The 20,082-nt window shown below is 48.8% G+C and overlaps 1 protein-coding gene across 7 annotated transcripts in view; it reads right to left on the minus strand.

Moving 5' to 3' along the window:
• The window catches only part of ASTN2 (astrotactin 2), an 831,863-nt gene that overhangs the window by 228,440 nt on the left and 583,341 nt on the right, over positions 1-20,082 (minus strand). For all 7 annotated transcript variants that reach the window (XM_058523878.1, XM_058523879.1, XM_058523877.1 and 4 more), the window contains 3 exons: positions 7,936-8,060; positions 3,862-3,966; positions 664-843 (listed from right to left, as the gene is read on the minus strand). In XM_058523878.1, the coding sequence (XP_058379861.1) occupies positions 664-843; positions 3,862-3,966; positions 7,936-8,060 (410 nt within the window). The remainder of the gene's footprint in view (positions 1-663; positions 844-3,861; positions 3,967-7,935; positions 8,061-20,082) is intronic.

A 20,082-nucleotide genomic window follows, 5' to 3' on the forward strand; every position in this document is an offset into this window, starting at 1 on the left:
ATATATACTTATTATACATATATATATTATATGTATATGTATTATATTATATATGTATATATATACATAATATGCATATATACATAATATAATGTATATTATAATATATATGTATAATAATAAACCACTTTCCCTTTAATGAGAAGTAGACAAGAATAGCTATTTAAGTGCCCATTTCACAGGAAGGGAAAATAGAGCTGGGAAGGGAATGAATTTCCCAAGGTGAGTGGCAGAGACCGGTCTCCTGCATCTGGTCTGGAAAATTCTAATTCTGATAATAGCTGAGAATTGAAGGGAAATAAGATCTGGTGACCTTCCCCGAGGATAAAGGCCTCTCCACAGGAGAGACTTGAAACTGTTATTTCAAGGGGAAAGGTGGGAAACATGGAGGCTACAGTAGAAGGCCAGAGTTCTGGAGTCCAGAACACCACCTTGGGGCCTCAGAAAATGCCTGAACTGAAAGGATCCTGAGAAAACGTCATATGGCCCCCTCATTCTGTCCATGGTAAAACTGAAGCCCAGAGAGGGGTAGGAACTTGCCTAAGGTCACACAGTTTATAGCGGCAGAGCCAGGTTTTAGCTCCAAGGTGGTCAGTTATCTCCCCACAGCCTTACCTCCATACCCCACCTGGCCACCACCTCCATCAAGCACTCCAGGCTTACCTTTCTGGTACTGGAGCCACAGCTGCTGCTGGACCTTCTTGCTGGGGAAGTGGATGATGCAGGTGAGCTCGGAGCCATAGAGGGCCTCTGCGATGTAGTGGGAGCCGTAGTGCTGGATGAAGGACAGCAGCTCCTCCCGACTGCTCTCCTTGGTCAGGATCTTGAGGACGTTGGTGAAGCCTGGACAGAGGAGGAGCACGTGGAGGTGGTCAGACCTGGGAGGCTGGTGGCCGGCAAATTAGAAGCGGCAAGGGGCTCTTCCCAGAGTGGATGTGGTGGCTTATCCCTCACCATAGTGTCAGCCTGGTGGCTGCACTAGTCCAGCTGTGCTCAGCATTCCCTCACTTACAGAGCAAAGACTGCCCTCTCTGGTGGACACACAAGACACTACGACCAAGAGGGAATCGACAGCAGAGGAAGGCCTAACGCTTGGCGACCGAGACCACGGCACCTGAAAGTCACAACCGGGAAACCAAAGTGATGTCTACCAGGCACACTGCTAGGGGTTTCACCCGCTTTGTCTAATTTAACCTTAGTTTAACACTGCAACCCCAACCACAACCACCTGTTGTGTAGACGAGCAAGTCCAAGTCAGAGATGTAAATGACTTGCCTTGGTCCTCCAGCCAGAGCAGCAAGGATGCCAGCCCACTTCTGTTCTCACTCCAAAGTGCATGCACTTTCCCCTGCACCCAGTAATCCAGGGCTTGAACTGTCTGCAGCTGGAGTCCTGGGGCTACACTGGCCCAGGCTCAGCAGATACTCGTGTCCTCAGATCCTATCCTTGACTTAGCTTCCTGTAACAATGCTTCCCTTTCTGTCTCTGCGGTTGCCTCCCTAAAGCTGTACGTTCTCTCTGCCTACATGGCCGACGGCCTCCTTGCTGATCTATTGTCCTTGGTCCTATGCCAAAGAGACCTAAGTCCTCAGTGCCTACCATGGGGCCTGCACAGCAATCCCTCAGTAACTGCTGCTCCCCTTCCCTCTCCCTCCTCCAACAGGCAGGTCACCAAGCTCCTCATCAGGACCCTTAAGACCTTCCTGGGCTCCTCCCTGCTACTGGATAAAGCCCAATGACCCTATCCGGGCATCCCAGGCCTCCAAGGTCATCTCCCATGAGTCACCTACATCAGACTTTACTTCCAGCCATGTCAATTTTCTTATTTCTCCCGACCTGGGATTTCCACCATCCTTTCTTCACTTACACTGCCCAACCCCCAACTCCTAACACACACACACACACACCCCATCTTTCAGCTGAAATGGCCTCCTCACCCATGCTTCAAGGCCCCGGGAAGTCACTCCATCCCTAAGAGGCCTTTCACACCATGCTGGCCAGGGGCACCTGGTCTCTGCACCTGCAACATGTACCACCTTGAAAGCAGAAGCTCTGTCCCATTTGTCTCTGAGTCCCCACATCCTTCCCCACCTCCAACCAACCAGGCACACAGCACAGCTCCTGGGACACAGCAGACGCACCAACCACAGTGATTACAGGAACGACCGATTCTGCATCGCATCAAAGTAAAACCTAAAAGAGCAAGCTCCTCTCCAGCATTGAAAGCGAGCTCCAATTTGCCAACAGCTGATTTTCAAGGGGGTTCTCAGGAACATCATTACTGATTAATTAAAGCAGATACAACTTTGTAGTTCTAATAGGAACATCGCAGTCCTATTCACGAGTGTGGTGTGAGGGTGGGGGTCGCACAGAATACAGACACAAGGCTGGAAGAATGCGTGCTTGATTAGAACAACTCTCCATCAGCCTGTTAACTCATGCAACTGGGTAATTAATACAGCAGTGTTAATGATGAGAGGGTTTCTGTTAAGTAATAAATAACAGCACCACGGAGATGCCCTGTGGCTCTTCATCCAGGCAGACAAAAGTGCAATCAAATCCCCGCTCTGCTTCTGTTCTGCCTTACTAGCTGTGTGACCTTGGGCAAGTTACTTAATCTTTCTGACTCTCCATTTCCTTATCTGAAAAAAAATGGGATAAATAATGCCTTCCTCACAGGACTGATGTAAGTCATAAGACATAAAACATTATAAAGTGCTTGGCCGATGTCAGCAATAATTACTGTTTGTACTTCCCAGAAGGTGAAGTCCTCCAATTCCCAGGCTAAAAGAGCTCCATGTTGCTCACAAACAAAGTGATATTGTAAAAGAAAAGATAAGAAAAGAGCTGGCGGATAATTAGGAGACACTGGCACAATAACTCAGTGGCAGAGCTAAGTAAGGATAGAAAACTCTAGGTCAGGCCCCATCTCTCCACAGTCCTTCACTCATTCCTTATTTTCCAGATTTCGTTTTTTTTTTATTCCTTCATCAAACATGAGCACCAACATGTGCTGATTCTCTGTTAGTTACAGAGAATACAGAGATATAGGATCCAAGAATAAATAGGACCCGAGCCCAACCCGCCATTCTCAGGTCAGTGGGGGAGACAGACAGGATCCAGATGAGAATTAAGTACCTGTTAGTGCTTTAATATAGGCGGTGGAGCACAGGGAATTCCTTGAGTTATCCTGAGGGGAATGCAGAATGTGGAAGGCGTCTCTGAGTACTGCAGGGTATGTTCTCTGGGCAAGGAGATCCAGGCAGAGGGAATAGCATGTGCAAAGTCACAGAGGCATGAAAGAACATGTCCCATTTTGAGAACTACAAATCGGCCCCATCAGCTGGAGTACAGGGTTCATGTGGGTAAAGCGTGGATAATGCATATGTGTATTGGGGGGGAGGGTATGGTTGTTGTACAGGAGATGGGCAAGAAAAGAAATCAGCTAGGAGAGACCAGAGGAACCACTGCCTGAGAAGAACTTACAATCCACAAGCCCGGAATACTCTGAGAACATAAATGTGACTTAGATTGTCATTTAGCCCCTCTCTCCTATTCATGCTTCCCCCCCCGCTCAGATATCCCTTCTTCCAGGAATCCTCTCTGACTGCCCAGAATGGGTAGCTCCCTCTTTTGGGCCACCACTGCCCTATTGGTGTGTTGACCTACTGCAATGTGTGGACGTCACTGTCTGTCTGCCTGTCCATCTGCCCTCCCTGTGAGCCCCTTGATAGCAGGAAGGGCGTGGCCTCATTCCCTCAATATACCCAGTGCCAGCACAGGGCCTGGTACACCCTAGGTCCTTGGACACGTGTGCTGAGTTACGCCAAGTCTCCTGGCTGCCTGGGTGACTGTCCTCACCTGCTGAGAGGGTGATGGTGCTGAGCTTCACGCGGTAGAGGTTGCTCCGGACCCGCCACTGCTGCACCATGGGGTACCCCATGGCCTCGTCATACCTGATGTCTCCTGGGGAGGAAATAAGAAGGTCATGTATGCCCAGCACTCAGAGGCCCTCACCACAACCCCCACCCTGCAGCCCTGGGCTCTGGGTAATGGCCACCTCTTCCAGGTCGACAGAGACTGGGCCTTATAGAGCAGGCTCTCACTGGGGCTGGCAGCTTTATCTGGACCCCGCCTCCAGGCCTCTGATCTCAGTCCCAACTCTGCTTTTTCTTTCTGCCCAACAGTTTGTAAGGCCCCTTTGCAACCTACAAGCAAGAGTAGATTTATGGTTCCACCTAACCCTGTTGGCGACTTGTCATGGGGCACTAGGCAGCTCGATGCCTCAGTTTCCCCATCTGATACTATGACTACTTATGCTGACCTTCCTTCATAGGCACATTGTGAGATTCAAATAAGATAATAGAAGTGGAAGCCCTTTGGTAACCTAGAAATACTGTACACGGAGACCAGGGTCAGCAAACTCCATCCCGTTCATCACATATGGCCAATGGCTACTTTCCCACGACAGCAGAGCTGAGCAGTTGCAACAGAGACCACGTGCAAAGCCTAACACGTTTACTGTCTGACCCTTTATGTCTGCCCACCTCGGTGTAGATCATTGCTTCCTAACATGAAAATATGGGATGTCTGTATATATCATGTAAAATGCATACGCACACACATAAAAGGTTCCTGTTTCAAGTAAGACCAAGAAACATTGGCTAAACAGAGCTAAACAAGATTTTCCAAAAACCGCATGATTTCTCAGCACCTTAAGTGGATTAATAGGCATTTTAAAGCTCCATGAAGGAGGTATGCAGCATTTCTCAAACTTCTTTGACCAAGGAACCCCGTTTTTACAAAGAGATTACTGGAACTCAGGTTCCATAGAATGCACTTTGAGAAGCAGGTATAGACAAAAAATAAACAAAAGAAAAAAAAAACACAACACAATGTGAGGAAGTGGTTAACTTTGGGTGGTGGATGTCTGAAAGATTCCTGTTTTCTGATTTATATTCATATCCACTTTCTACATTTTCTGTTCTAAGCATCGCAAACTCTCTTTTTTATAATCAGGAAAAAATATATGAAAAAGAGATGCTAGTCACATCAGCAGTTATTATTATTGTTGTTATGGATCCTTTGCAAATGGCAGGCACATTTTCTATCCTCTTCTCTTGTCCCCTGGTGAGGAGGCACTTACAGAGATATTTGATACCAAGATTAAAATGAGAATCTCATTGGAACAAACGATTTCTTCCTGGACATTACTGCAGTATTAAAGTTGTCCATTACTGTCAATTTCTTTTTTTTTCCTCCTTCGCCTTTTCAGGAATAATATAATTTTTTTAGAGGCTTTCATTTTAAAGTAAAATATTCATGAGCCCCAAAGATACGTCTCCTGGAGCGAGGTTGTTTTGTTATAAATAGGTCCTCTCTGTTTATCTGTTCTGCCTGTCCTGTCCTTTCTCTGCAGAGGCCAGGGAGGGAAGGACAGCGGGTGAGGGAGGAAGAAGAGGGCCATGTTTCAAGTCAGCGCAGAGAAAACAGTCTGCACAAAAAGACTAGACACCAGGGCGCAGGCAGCCTCCGTCCCATCTATCTGTGCTCGTCCTAATTCAGAGTAGGCTTGGCCCATCCCCAAGAGAGGGAGCCCATTCACTTGGGGGCATGACATCCAAAAGAAAAAAAAAAAATACTACCTCTCCTGATTATCAAGAAATTTATAAAACCATCTTCTCTGGCCCTCACCCCATCGCTGGGCCTCCCCATAAGTGGTCCTCACTCTGTGCTTCGCTTCCCCCCATCTCTGGCCCTTCGTGGATTCCAGCCTGGAATATAAGCTCCTCCAGTGGAAGGCCAGCTTCTTGACGTCGAGGCCATGGTCTGTATGAGTCCCACTCCTGCACAGCCTAGAACAGAGCCTGGCACACAGTATGCGCTCAATAAATACCTATTTACTGGCTCATTCCCTGGCTTGCATCTCATTCCTGATCATACACCCATCCCTGGTCCTTACTCGATCCCTGACGCCCATCTTACTCAACTCTATCCTAGATCCCCACCCAAGGGGTAAAATGAAGCTCTGGGGTGGGGACAGGTATTTTTTCTGATTATTAAAAAAAAATTTTTTTTAACTCTTGAAATGTAACAGTTCCTTTATTAGGATGGCCTCCAAAGATCCCCGAATCAAAACAAATAATCCTAACAACTTGTACCACTAACCCAGAACCACAATGTACCAAGCATTTTATATCCATGATCTCCAATTCTCACCACAACCCTGAAAAATAATTGTTATGCCCCATTTTTCAGAAGGAGAAATTGAAGCTCAGAGAGAGAGTTGTCCAAGGATATACAATGATCAGTGACAGTCCTTTCCAATAGAGCACATCACCTCCCCAGGGACCATGGCAATGTCTGCTTTAAGAGGTGGTGAACTCCCCATCGCCGGGGGTATCCAAGAGGGATAATCACTCAGCAGGGATATTGTAGACCTGATTTCCTCATCATCTTATGAAAAACAAAAATTAAAGAAGGCACAGCAGTTTTTAGATACATTGTACAAAGCATTTTTACATCCATGATTTCATTTGATTTACATCTGGGCCCCTTTTGGAAGTAGAACAGGTCAGTAAGGTGATGTAGGATAGTGGATACGGCATCAGCTTTGAAGTCAAGACCCACTGGGCTTAAATCCTGACTTGACTGTAGACTAGCCATGTGGCCTTGGACTAGTTAAATGATTTCCTGAACCAGCTTAAAAGGGGACAATAATGCCCTTGCAGGGTTACATGAATTAAGACATGCGCTGTGCCTGGCTCCCAGGAGACCCTCAACACATGTGGGCTCTCTCCCCTGTCCATGCCCCTTTAAAGGAAAGGCTCACGGAGGTTAGTGGACTTGCATGCGGTTCCCAAGAGCTTGCAACGAATAGAGGGCATTGAAATCTAAGTCTGTGACATCGTCACAGGGTGTTCCCTGGGGGGACAACTTCTATCTCAGTGAGACGGTTCCATCATCCATCAGCGAGCCCATTCTCCCTGGATAGTGGTTGAGATCTTCAACTACTGTATCACAAAGGCAGAGGCAGGGTCCTTCCATCTTAGGAAAGTCCCAGAGAAAAGGGTAGGAGAGGAACTGGGCGAGGATGAGGAGCAGAAGGGCATCCTGGGGTGGGACAGGAAATCTGGACCCTCAGGAGAGCCTGCAAAAGATAGCTTCTCAGTAAAGGAGAGACAGGCTGGGAGGGCAGGGAGCTGCAGGGTGGAGTAAAAAGGGCAGAAGACCTGGAGCCAAGGCACCTGGTTCTAGTCCTGACAGATTTGCTGTGTGACCTTGGGCTGGTCCCTTCACCTCTCTGAGTCTAGATTCCTCACCTATAAAATGGGAAAAATAATACCCATGCTACGGGATAGCTCAGTACCCATGTTCAAAAACAAGCTGTGTAACTGAAATGCCTTCAAGGGAGAGAGGCTCCTGGTTGGGAGGGGGGTCCACTGATTTTACTTTAGAATTATTTAAAAATAAACCTAGTGAAATAAGCCAGACACAGAAAGACCAATACTGCATGATCGCACTTATATGTGGAATCGAAAAAAGTTAAACTCATAAAAGCAGAGTGGAATGGTTGGGAGGTGGGGAAATGGGGAGATTTGGTCCCAGGGACAAAGGTTTGGTAATGTGGGATGAGTAAGTTCTGGGGGTCTAACGCATGGCATGGTGCCTATAGTTAATAATACTGTATTGACTACTTGAAATTTGCTAAGAGAGTAGATCTGGCCTCAGCTCAGAGGCTGGAGCCTCAGGGAAGCCCCTTGTTCTGAACAGCCCATAGCAGGAGCCCAAGAAATGGCAGGTCCCTTCGAATCTCATCCCTCATGAAGGAGGAGGCCTGGGGGGCCCGTCTTGGACGTGCTGAGGATGGACATGCGCCTGGAGGCCAGGTGTGTGGTCAGGGGGCTGGGCAGGGGTCCGGCATGTGTGTCTTACCAGTGAGCAGCTGGAGGTCCGGGAGGGGCTCGGAGAGGACCCCCCGGCACTGCTCCTCCACCGGCAGCGGGATCACCAACAGCCCATCGGCCAGCTGAGGAAAGTCCTTGATGAAGTTGTTCTCCCTGTGGAGAGGAGCAGAGAGACTGCCAAAGTGAGGAAGTGAGGCAGCCCTGGGGGCTGCAGGGCAGGAGGGCAGGAAGCTTGTAGTCAGAATAGAGACTCATGAGTGTGGTCGGGTGGCCTTGCTGCCATGACTCTGGCTCCCTGAATCCCAGCTCTGAGAACGTGGTGCTAACGACAGGCTCTAGAATCTGGCAGGCTGGGGCTCGAATCCTGGCGCACCACTTACTGGCTGCACCATCTCAAGCAAGCTATTGGTCCACTCAGAACCTCAGTTTCCTTGTCCATAAAGTGAGATCTCAGGGTAATTGTAAACACTTAATGGGATAAAGCTGCCAATTGCTTAAGACACACTCTGATGCTCTATAAGCTGTATATTTGGCTGTTAAATGTCCCCTTGTGTAAGCAATGGCAATGGTGAGCCAGGATGTGAGGGAACTGAGAAAGCATAGAATGCTTGAACAAAGAGGGGGCGAGGTTAAGCTGGAGAAGAAAGGCTTGCAAGAATGGGTGTGTTTGTTTAAGTGGAAGGACCCTAAGAGATCTTTTTGATCAAACTCCTCCTTTTTCAGATAGGGAAACTGAGGCCTGGAGAAGGGGAGTGACCTGCTCAGAGACAACCAATGGGTGAGACTCAAACTCAGGTCTCCCAATTCCCAGGCTAGTGCTCTTTCTCCTGCCCTAACTTCTACAGGTGCCTCTAGCCCTTCCCTGCAGGGCCATTTCAGGAAACAGAAGACAGACCTCTGGGTAACGTCAGGGGACTGAATCCCGAACAAGGATAGTCTTAAGGAGGGTGGGGTGGTGACAGAGCATCCCAGGGAGGCAGGCTTCAATCTTCTAGACAGTAGACATGCCAGAGAGGTAGTGAGCTTCCTGTTACTGAGAGTGTGCAAGTGGGGAACTTGATAACCACTCGGCGTGGATGATATTGAGGGCACTTCTGTACTAAAATCTGCCTTTTGAGGTCCCTTCATATTCAGAGATCCACCGAGTTAGAGACATTAATTACAATCTGGAGGGGAGGAGGAAAGGGAGGGGGAGGGGGAGGAGAAGAACAAAGGGAGGAGGATTTTTATCGCTTCATTTTGCCATCTGGAATGGGCAACCTTGAAATGAAGATCAGAAAGAAGAAAACAAAAATATGCGACGCCAAAGCAATGCCTTTGAAGCCTGGCCCTCGGGCAGTTCAAAAGCAGCTGTACCAGCTTCGGGAGGCCTGGGTCACCCTCCTGTCTGTGCTCCACGTCCCCACGCGCTCCCCCAGGCGCGCTCATCATCGATTCATCCATTTAGTGAACACCTTCTCCATGTCTGACCCCCGAGCAAGGCCAGAGTCCAGAGGAGGAAACGTTATCCCCACCACCAACATCACCAACGTCACCAGCATCTTTGTCATCATCATCATCGTCATCTCTGACAATTTATTGACTGAAGCCTTATAATGTGCTAGGATCTGGCAAAGCACTTTACATCCATTTTATTATTTAATCTTCACAGCAACCCGCAAGATAGTTATTATTTTTATTTTACAAATGAGAAAAAATGAGTTAGGATTTGGGTAGAGTTGGGATTTGAACTCAGGTCTGTCTGCAAATCTGGGGAAGTGAGCGGCTGGGCCTGGGACTGTCTGCCCAGGCACGCACCTGCATGATGGTGAGGTTCTAGGTCCACCCTTGTACAAGTAAGCACACTATTTTGTGTGCCTGTGTGGGTGTGCCCCTGTTTGTCCGTGGAGCCGTACTCATTTGTGTCTGTGTGTGTGCCGGTGATCATGGCTTCTGCCTAGGTGTTAGTGGTTCGTCTTTGATGTGTCTGCGAATCTGGGCGTGTGGAACAGCAATGTGAATAAAAAAGGCAGCCTGCCAGGGGCAATGGAAATGTCCCCAAGTAGCACATAACAGTTGCCAGGGTCTGAGGGACTAAGTTTCCTCCTGTCTCCATTGTGAGGTGGCCTCTGGTGATACATATCTGCTTTCAAAGATATAGCGGGGTGGAGAGGTGTCTCCATGCCCTAGTCATTCGACTAACACATGCTGAGCACAAACGCAGGGTGGAACTCAGAGCTGGGCGCTAGGGATGCAGAGAGAGATTGGATTCTCCCCTTGTCCTCTGCATCTTCCCAGCCTAACTGGAAAGACAACGAATTCGCCGTTCAGATTAGTCAGTGGGGCTTGGCCATCAGGAATTTTAGGTGGCCTGGATGCTTCTGGAACCCTTCTCCCATGAGACCCAAGCACTTGTTTTATAGGTAGGAGAGGGCAAGACTGAGAAGTGATGATGGCTCTGAAGACTGGGTACCAGTTCTGCCCACCCGCATCCTAGCAAACCATTCAAGCCTCAATTTTCTCATCTGTAAAATGGGGGGTATAAAAGCTATTCAGCCTGCCTTAGTGAAATAGTAATCATAATGATAACAATAGCCTTTATTGAGCACCTGCTGTGCATCAGGCACTGTTCCAAGGACTTCGCATTAGTCCTCACCCTACTTGATGAAGTAGGTGCCATTAAGACCCCCAGTTTAGGGCCGGCCCCGTGGCTTAGCGGTTGAGTGCGCATGCTCTGCTGCTGGCGGCCCGGGTTCGGATTCCGCGCGCGCACCGACGCGCCGCTTCTCCGGCCATGCTGAGGCCGCGTCCCACACACAGCAAGTAGAAGGATGTGCAACTATGACATACAACTATCTACTGGGGCTTTGGGGGAAAAAAAAATAAATAAATAAAATTATTAAATTGTATGCAACATTAAAAAAAAAAAAAAAGACCCCCAGTTTAGAGATTGAAAAGCTGAAGCACAAAGCAATTGGAGATCCCAGCGGTGTGAGCCCAGAGCCCAGGCTCCTCATCACTGCTCAGGTGCAGAGCGCTGAAGGCCCTGCCTAGGACATCCAGGGGCTGTCAAAGCTGGACGAGCCGCAGCACCCCGGGGTGCACTGAGCCCAGACAGGCCGAGGCCAGGAGAAGGGCCTTGCTGCTCATGATGACTGCCCACCAACCAGGTGCTCTGTTCTCCGTGTGACCTCACCAGTCCTCCCTCCAACGCCTTGAGATGGACACGACTGCACTCCCTGTTCAACCGATGGGGAAATGAGGGCTCCAAGACGTGAAGCGACTTCCCTGGACTTACACACCAGGGACACTTGGGAAGAGGGATCTGAAGTCAGGCTTCTATTTTTTCACTTTACCACCTGGGGGGGGTCTCCATTTCAAATCTTCTCTGGCAATGATTTTATAATTGCAGAGGAGGAGAGACAATGCCACTCTCTCTACCCCAACGTCCCTCTCCTCCAGTCCCTCTGCCTTCTGGTTAAGCCACGCTTGGCTCTGTGGGCAAATCTGACCCCAAAGGGACAACAGGAGGCAGCACGGGGGGCAACCTCAGGATGGCCAGGGGCCTGGCTCATGACCTCCCTTCTCGGAGGAAGATTTTCCTCTGAGTTTCCAGGAAGCAGGGAGGATCTTAAGGAAGGAGATGAGGAAGACGGAGAAGATGGGAGGGTAGGAGTTTTCAGGCCAGAGAGGAAGGCTGGGAGGGAGGGAGGGAGGCAAGGACGAAGCAGGGAATAACAAGACAGCAACAGCAAAGACCAAGGACCAAGGACAGTCCCTCAAGGCTGGCCCATTTCACGGCAACCTGGGCGATGGCCACTAGTTCTGCGCGGCCGCTGCCAGCAGAGGGCGCCCAGGGCCTTCGCATCAATCAGCTCTCACGGGAGGCAAAACAGGATAGGAACAGCAGCTGCCGGGGAATATTCCACTGGCTGAGAACCTCAGAGGGAACCCAGACAGCAGCCTCAGAATCCACCCACCTGGGAAACGTGATGGCGAGGCTGGCGGGGTGCTGGCTTAGACTCAGCTGGTCAGAAACCGAATTCAGATTCTCAGAGCTTATGAGCATGTGTGTGCGCGCGTGTGTGGTAAAAACTACCAGGTAACTAATCCTAATAATAGGAAGATAGGAAGAAAAATGAGTAATATTTATGTATTGATCATATTTGTTGGTCATCAGCTATGTTCTAGTTAGTGTGCCAAGATACAGGTGAGTGTGTGTGTGTGTGTCATCCTAACCACCCGAGAACTCTATGAGACAACTATTATTATTATTCCCATTTTGTAGATGAAGAAATGGATGCTCTGAGAGATTAAGGAACTTGTCCAGCCAGGTCCACAGTTGGGAAGCGGCAGTAGCCAAGACCACTTGCAGCCGATCGGGCTCCCAGCTTAGTGCCCGGCACTCATCAAGCACACGTTAGTGGATCAATGCAAAGCCCGTGCTCTTGATCACTGGGCTAACCTGAGACCAAGCAGTTCTGTTGTTTACCGCCAGAGAGGGCTGTGCTTTTGTGCCCACGGATGTGGCTGTATGCACGTTTGTCTGTATGTATGTGCATAAGTGGATGTTGTGTTTCAAATAACGACAGGGCCACTGTTTCTTTAGACAAACATCTCCCCCAAAATATCTACGAAAACAGTTCAATCTTGGTCGACATCATGTGGAAACGATTCATCAAATTTTTAAACTAGTAGATCCTGGGCCCCAGGAACTAAGGAGAACTCTGGGAATGAGAGGTCTCATTCATTCTGAAAAGCATTTATTGGAGTGTCCCACGTTCCAGGGACTGTTCTGCATACTAGGGACACAGCAGTGGGAAGTCAGGGGAGGTGCCTCCATTCACGAGGACCAGGAGAGAATGCAAGCACTGTAGGAAGGTCTAAAGGCCTTCACAATCCAGCCCCTCCTACTCCACTGCCCCCTGCCCACCCTTCTCCAGCTGCACTGATCGGCCTTAAGTTCCTCTAATGGCACACACTTGCTTCCTACAAAGGAGCCCACTTAGGATTTGCCCTGTCTCTGGGGGGCTCTTGCCCCACACCCCCTGCACCTGGCCAACTCCTACTTATCATTCGGACCACACATTCTTTCTCTATCCTTGAGAAATCTTCCCAGGATCAGTTCTCCTCTTACACTGTAAAACATCATAGCATCTTGTTCTTTTCTTCCATGAAGAGCTTCACAGTAACTGACCACAGATGTGCTCATGGAGACCTTGTTTGAGACCTACCTCTCCCACTAGACTGTGAGCTCCCTGTCCCATTTACCGCTGCCTCCCCAGGGCCTAGCACAGTGCACATTGTGTACAAAGTAGATGCTCAATGAACATTTGTTGAAGAAACAAAGGAAAGAAACCCAGAGACAAAGGTAATATGTGTATAACCTATATCCTTTGATAGAGTCCTGTCTGAGTTTTTGTCACAGGCCCCAGTATGCTTCAGAATCCAAGGGATATTGGGGATTTGATGCTAAAATTCCAGCTCTTACATAAGAGGCTTCAAAACTCTCCTTTCTTCTTCTAACTTCCTAAGTGTGCAGACACCCTGGCTCCAGTGGAGGTCAGACAGGGGCCAGGGACCCCCTGAGCTAGTGGGGACCAGATGGGAAAGGTTATCTCCCTAAGCAGGGGTAGGTCAGGCCGCCCACTCTTGGTGAGCACGTGTGCACGTGTGTGCATTCACGTTGGTGGGGAGCTGTAGGGATGGGGTGGGGTGAGGAATGCCAGCAGGAAGCAAGAGGCCTAGTTAAAAAACCACCTCTTGCATGAAACCATTTTAATTATCCCCAGTTGGAATTAATCTTTCCCATCACTTTTCCCTCATGCATCTTGTTTGTGATTAGATTCCAGAAGTGGCCTTGGCATCTGGTGGTGGAAAGGACATGGGCTCAGAAGTCATGCAGAGATGGATCCAAATTCTGGCTGTGTGACCTTGGGGAGGTCACTTACATTTTATGAGCCTTAGTGACTTATCTATAAAATGGGAGTAACGAGTTTCACTTCAAGGAGTTGGGGGGGAGTTTTCACTTAAAGTTATCCTTAATGCTAGTTCCTTTTCCTGAACCCCACACTACATTCTGAATCTCTTCGAGAGCCTCAGAGAGCCCAGCACAGTGCCTGCTCACTGTATAAGCTCCCTGAAGCGTGTGCTCAATTGTGTGCAGATGGGAGGGGCAGGCCTCTTCACCCTCCACATCACCCGCATGTGACCCCTAAGTGACGCCAACCTACAGAGCCTTTCCACGGAGGATGCACCCAGTCCAGCTTCCCTCTGATCAGCCATGCTGACAAGAATGACAAGCAAAGGAAGCTGGCCTCCTCCCCCACATCTCCCCCACATCTTCTCCCACTCCCCGCCTCCTGCCCCCCCCTCCCCCCCCCCCCCCGTTTAAGAATATGTGTGAGTGTTTTGGATACATTAATACACAGCCACCAGCATGCAAGAGCCTATCACTCCTCAGTTCTAGGGAAATTAGCATTTAAATTGAGGTATTTCAGGGAAGTAAATCATCCCAGAGGCAGCCAGCACTGTCTGCAGCCTTTCTTAGTGGAGGGAAGGCCGGGAGACTCGTTCTGCAAGCTGTTGAGTTTGCAGGGAGGGGTCCGCTCTCCGTGGCTCTGCCTGGGTTGCCCACAGCCTCCTAAAAGGGGGGCATCAAATTCCCAACGCCAAGGAGGACATCTCCCGTGGTTTAAACCATCCCCATCCCTGGCCTCCCACTCTACCGAGCCATTCTGCCAAGTGAGAGGTGACTTCAGCTGAGATGTGGTTTCCTCTGTGATCAAGGAGTTGGAGACCTGTTCTCACCTTGGCTCCATCACCGCCTGGCTGGGTTTGGGGAAGCCACTCCCTACCCTCTGGAACTGAGAGGGGTGGGCAACTGGTACAATATATTTGTTTCTCCTAACCCCACATTGAAAGGCATTGGGCTAGATTTGCCATCCTGTAGGCACTGGAGTCTATAGGGTCAGGTGGTGATTAAACAGATGCTGATGCTGGTCCACGCCTACCCTCAAGCTCTGCCCTTCTTGGGGAACAGAAACTGTCCTCATGTGACCTGCTTCTTAATTATGGGTCTTCATTTAAGTTCGCTGCTTAAGCACTCCAGACTTCATTATTCTTTCATTCAACCTTTCATTAGTTCATTCATTCTTTCAATGAATTTTTACTATTATGTACCAGACATTGGGAATACAATGATAAAATAGACATTCCCTGTCCTCAGGTGGCCCACAGCCTAGTAGGAGACACGTGTACAAATGAGTCCCACATATGTGTGCCAACGTGTGTAAGGTGAATGTTGGTTTCAAAAATGTTAAAATGAAGCATTTTTCATTCCCCATAAATCCTATTTGTCTGTGGCACCCCTCCCCCACTCCATCAAAGGCACCCATCCCTTGGGTAGAAGAGCAGATACTATCCAGAAAAGAGGGCCATCGTTCAGCTTTGCATCTCAAAGCTGACTTTGTAGTGTCTTGAGCTACACAATAGTTTCCAAAGCCAGTCTGTGCTGGGAGTGAAGGTTCCCTCCTATATCAAAGCCAGGCCTGGCTGACTCAGATCATAGTGTCTTATTTTAATCTACAGATGGTACAGGCTATGACCTCAGGGGAATTCCCACCAGACAGGAAGAAGAAGGAGAAAGCCCTTGTTTCTGCTGCTAGTGCTGGAAGGGACTGTAGGGAAGAGGCCGGGATGCTGGGTTCAGACCTGAGAGTCCACAACCCTCTTTCTGGCCTTTTGGAGCTCAACCCCCCTCCCCACTCACCCCAATCTCGAGGGCGGTGTCAACAAATGCTTAAGATATTAACAAGGGTTTGGGGAAAATCCCAGGGCAGGAGTGCAGGAGCAATGGGGTTTGCTCCCCAAGATCAGAGCATAGTCTGGCGAGTTCATGAGCCCCTTTATCCAACAAGCCAATGGGAACTCCCAAAAGCGGGCAGCCGTAGGTGAGCGAGAGGCTGGTGGAAGTCAGCCCATCGAGTCCTGCACCCACAGGGTAGAGAGAATAAAGCTGACGAGACTTCCTGGCATACCCCCCTGCTCCCACGGAGGCAGGGATGGGGAAAGAGGCCTGAGATTAGAACAAGGGGGCTTCAGAGTGTGGGGACCTCGTGACTCTGGACTTTGGCAGTGGATTCGACACATTGCCCTTCTCAAAAGACTGCCCAAGACCATTCATATCACAAGGAACACCAGTGCAAGGGCCCAGAGCTAAGCTCAAACAAGAAATCACACAGTGACTACCAGCAGTGATCCAGCAGACAACGTTTGTGCCAACGTCTTTCTCCCATCAGCACCTGCCTGCACCCTGTGGCCAGGTGGAGGTGGGGGAGACTGCCTAGGAAGGGAAAGATGGGGTTGGTTGGTGGGGAGTTCACCTTTGGATGGACTAAATAGTTACCCTCAAGAGGATGTTCTGTATTCTTTTTTTTTTTTTTTTTGGTGAGGAAGATTAGCCCTGAGCTAACATCTGTTGCTAATCCTCCTCTTTTTGCTGAGGAAGATTGGCCCTGGGCTAACATCCATGCCCATCTTCCTCTACTTTACATGTAGGACTCCTGCCACAGCATGGTTTGATAAGTGGTGTGTAGGTCTGCGCCCGGGATCCAAATCTGTGAACCCCGGACCACCGAAGCAGAAGGTGTGAACTCAACCACTATGCCACCAGGTCGGCCCCTGGATGTTCTGTATTCTTAATTGGCAAGTTGAAATACTTTTTTGCTATCAATAGAATAGAAACTTGAGGGGAAGATCATGTCAGCTGTAGAAAATTAAGAAGACTACAGCGTTTTGCATAACCGAGTTATAGTGAAAATATGTTTGAACCTTTACTGTGTAAAGAGATGGTTACAGATTGGAGTGATGAAGGTTCATAGGGAGGTTCAGAGACCAAGGTAATACAGGGGATGGGCACTTACAGACTGGGGAGGTCACGAAGGCTGCCTGGAGGAGGTGAGTCTTGAACGATTGGGAGGGTTATCCAGGGAGAGAGCAGGGAAGGGAGGCGGCGGTGGGGTCCAGGCAGAAAGAATAGCATGTGCAAAAGTCCCAAGGGGTATGTGTGTGTGTGTGTGTGTGTGTGTGTGAGAGAGAGAGAGAGAAAGAGAGAAATTGAAGATAGTACACTCACACAGCACATTCTGGAAATTGAAAGTAGCTAAGATTCAGGATGTAAAAGCACTGAGTAAAAAGCAAAGAAGGGCTGGAGAGGGGCAGGTATGGATCAGATCTCAAGAGTCTTCTAGGAGATGCTGAGAAATGTGGGCTAAATTTATTCCGAGGGCGAGGAGACTCATTCGAGGGTTTTAAGCAGGAGAGCGATACTATCTGACCGGAGCCTTAAAAAGATTGCCTGGATACAGGGTGGATGGACTGGAAAAGACACACGGCTGGAGGGAGGGAGACCAGTTACAAGGTTTGGCAGCAACCCAACCAAGGATGGAGTGGTTGTGGGACGCAATATATGGAGAGGCACAGATTTGAGAGAGATTCAGGAAGTAGAACCTGCTGATCTCCATCATAAGTTGCATGTGGTGGGGAGGGAAAGAAGGAGTCTTGGGATATGTCGGGCAGTGCTGACTCCAGGGCCCGTCTCCCCCAGATTCCCTTATGACTAAGCACCAGAGCTCTCTAGACACCACCTGTTTTCATTGACCGTGGCCAGAGAAAACAGACCAGTGTGCCTTGGCCCACCACAGAAGTCTTTGGCCTTGTTTCTGCCTCTGCCAGCTGTCAGCCCATCTCAGTTAAACTGCTATGCGTGAGACCCACAGGAAGACGGCAAGATCTTAAACAAAACCCCCAGCACTTTGTGCAAGCTCGACTACCTCCCAGATGGAGGCTCCCAGGGCTGCCATCTCTTCAGCGGCAGAATGCACTCATGACCCTTCTCTTCTGAGCTGTTTCAAGAATCAAGGATGCAAAGTTGCTTCACTGGCTATCCAGTGGCCCACGCATACTGGGCCATTCTTATCTCAGCTGATGCTCACAGACATGCTGAGAGAGGAGACAGAGGCAGGGCAGAGAAGTGACTTATTCAAAGCTGCCTGTATTTTGTTTATTTGTTTCTTTGAAGGACCAGGACTGGCTACCAATCCATATTCTTGATTTCCAACCCAGAGCTGCTACCACATGTGTGTTCTCCAAGTTAGTAAGAACGACCACTTCACCTGCCTGACCTCACCTCTAAACTGTGGACTCCTTGAAAGCAAGGGCTGCATCTGATTCCTCTTTGCAACCTCCTCTGAGCCCTCCTGGACAGATCTCATGGTGTCATCTCCTCCAGGAAGCCGCCCTTGAACCCCTTCTGAAAGGAATGTCCTTGGGTTCCACACCACTAGACTTTGGCTCTGATCTCAAGATCACCAGACTCTGCCAGGGATGTTCGTTCTCTGCATGTCTGTCTCCCATCCAGACTCTGTAGTTCTCGGTTGCAGGGATCCATTTAGCTAATTCCCCTCTGAGCCCTCCTCATCTACACACCCTGATTCCAGGGTCTGGTACAGACACAGCATATAACAGCTGTCCGTTCCGATTTAGGCCACCATCGTCTCTCCCAGGGACTACAACAGCCTGTTACCCATGCTCCCTGCATTCAGCCTTGTAACTCCAACTTGTTTACCATCCTGCAGCCAGAATGATTTTCCAAAATGACAGTCCTAACTCAAATATATCATTGGCTCCATGTATTAGTGTTCTGTGCTGCCATAACAAATCACCACAAAATTAGTGGTTTAAAACAACATAAACCTATAGTTCTGTAGGTCAGAAGTCTGACATGGTTTCTGGGCTAGAATCAAGGTGCCAGTAGGGTTGCAGGCTTTCTGGAGGCTCTAGGGGAGCCTTTTCCAGCTTTTGGAGGCTGGCACATTCCTTGGCTCCATTTTCAAAGCTAGCCAAGGCAAGTCAAGTCCTTCTCAAATCATATGACTCTGACCTCCTCTCTTGCCTCCTTCTTCCACTTTAAGGACCCTTGGGATTACATTGGGCCCACCTGGGTAATCCAGGATAATCTCTTTAACTCAAATTCAGCTGATTAGCAATCTTATTTCCACTGGCACCTTTAATCTCCTTTTGCCAGGTGAGGTAATTTATTTACAGGGTCCTGGAATTAAAACGTGGATATCTAGGAGGCCATTATTCTGACTACCAGACTCCAGTTTTTTTATTTTTTTCCAGGAAGGCTTTGTTGATGCCTCTCCTTTCATTTGAGAGTTCAATGCCCCTTCTCTGTGTTTCCACAGCATCCATCCTACCCCTATCCTAGCATTCTCACACTGGACTGTTGGTCCTGGTCACTTGCTGTTTCTCCCACTGGACCAAGAGCACTAGAGGGCAAAGACCATGTCTGTCTTAGTCACTCCTGTGCGTCCAGCCCCAACACAGTGGCTGAAGGACACACTCAGGGCTTAATAAGTGCTTATTTAGTGAGTGAATGTATGCATCCTAGCTGAATGGAAATGCAGCTGTCCGTTCAGCTGCAGCACTGTAATCTCTCTCCTGGGGGGACTGGGTCATTGCCTTAAACATCCCCGTCTCCCTTCCCATCTCTCCCTTTCTTCCCTAGACATCTAGCACACAGAATAATAAGTATCATTTTTAAAGCTAATATCTATTGATTGTTTACAATGTGCTAGTCATTACTCTAAGGGCTTTGCACATATCTCATTTCACGCTCACGATGACTCTGCGAAGTAAGTACTCTAATATTTTTTTTCTTTAATGAGGGAACAGATGTATAAAGAGGTTAAGTGCACAGAGCTAATAAGATGGACTTTGAACGGTCTAACTCCATGTTCTTAAAAACTATGCAAAAATATGCCAGTGATGTTTAATTTTGCCCCTAAATGAAATACTGAAAAGTGAAGGTTGACTCATTTAAAAGACCTGTGCTGGCTGAATGTCCCAGGTGGATGCCCACATTAATAACAGTAATCGCCCTTTATTGAATGCATACCATGCGTTAGGTGCTCCACAGGCTTTCTTTCTAACATTCTTGCTACAGACTGAATGTTTGTGCCCCCCTAAAATTCATACGCTGAAGCCTAATCCCCAACGTGATGGTTTTTGGAGGTGTGGCCTTTGGGAAGTGCCTAGGTCATGAGGGTGGAGCTCTTATGAATGAGATTAGTGCTCTTATAAAAGAGACCCAGAGAGCCCCTTGTCCCTTCCACCACTTGAGGAAAGGTGC

The sequence above is a fragment of the Diceros bicornis genome, chromosome 28 (genome assembly GCF_020826845.1).
Source record: "Diceros bicornis minor isolate mBicDic1 chromosome 28, mDicBic1.mat.cur, whole genome shotgun sequence".
In the NCBI taxonomy this organism is placed as follows: Eukaryota; Metazoa; Chordata; class Mammalia; order Perissodactyla; family Rhinocerotidae; genus Diceros; species Diceros bicornis.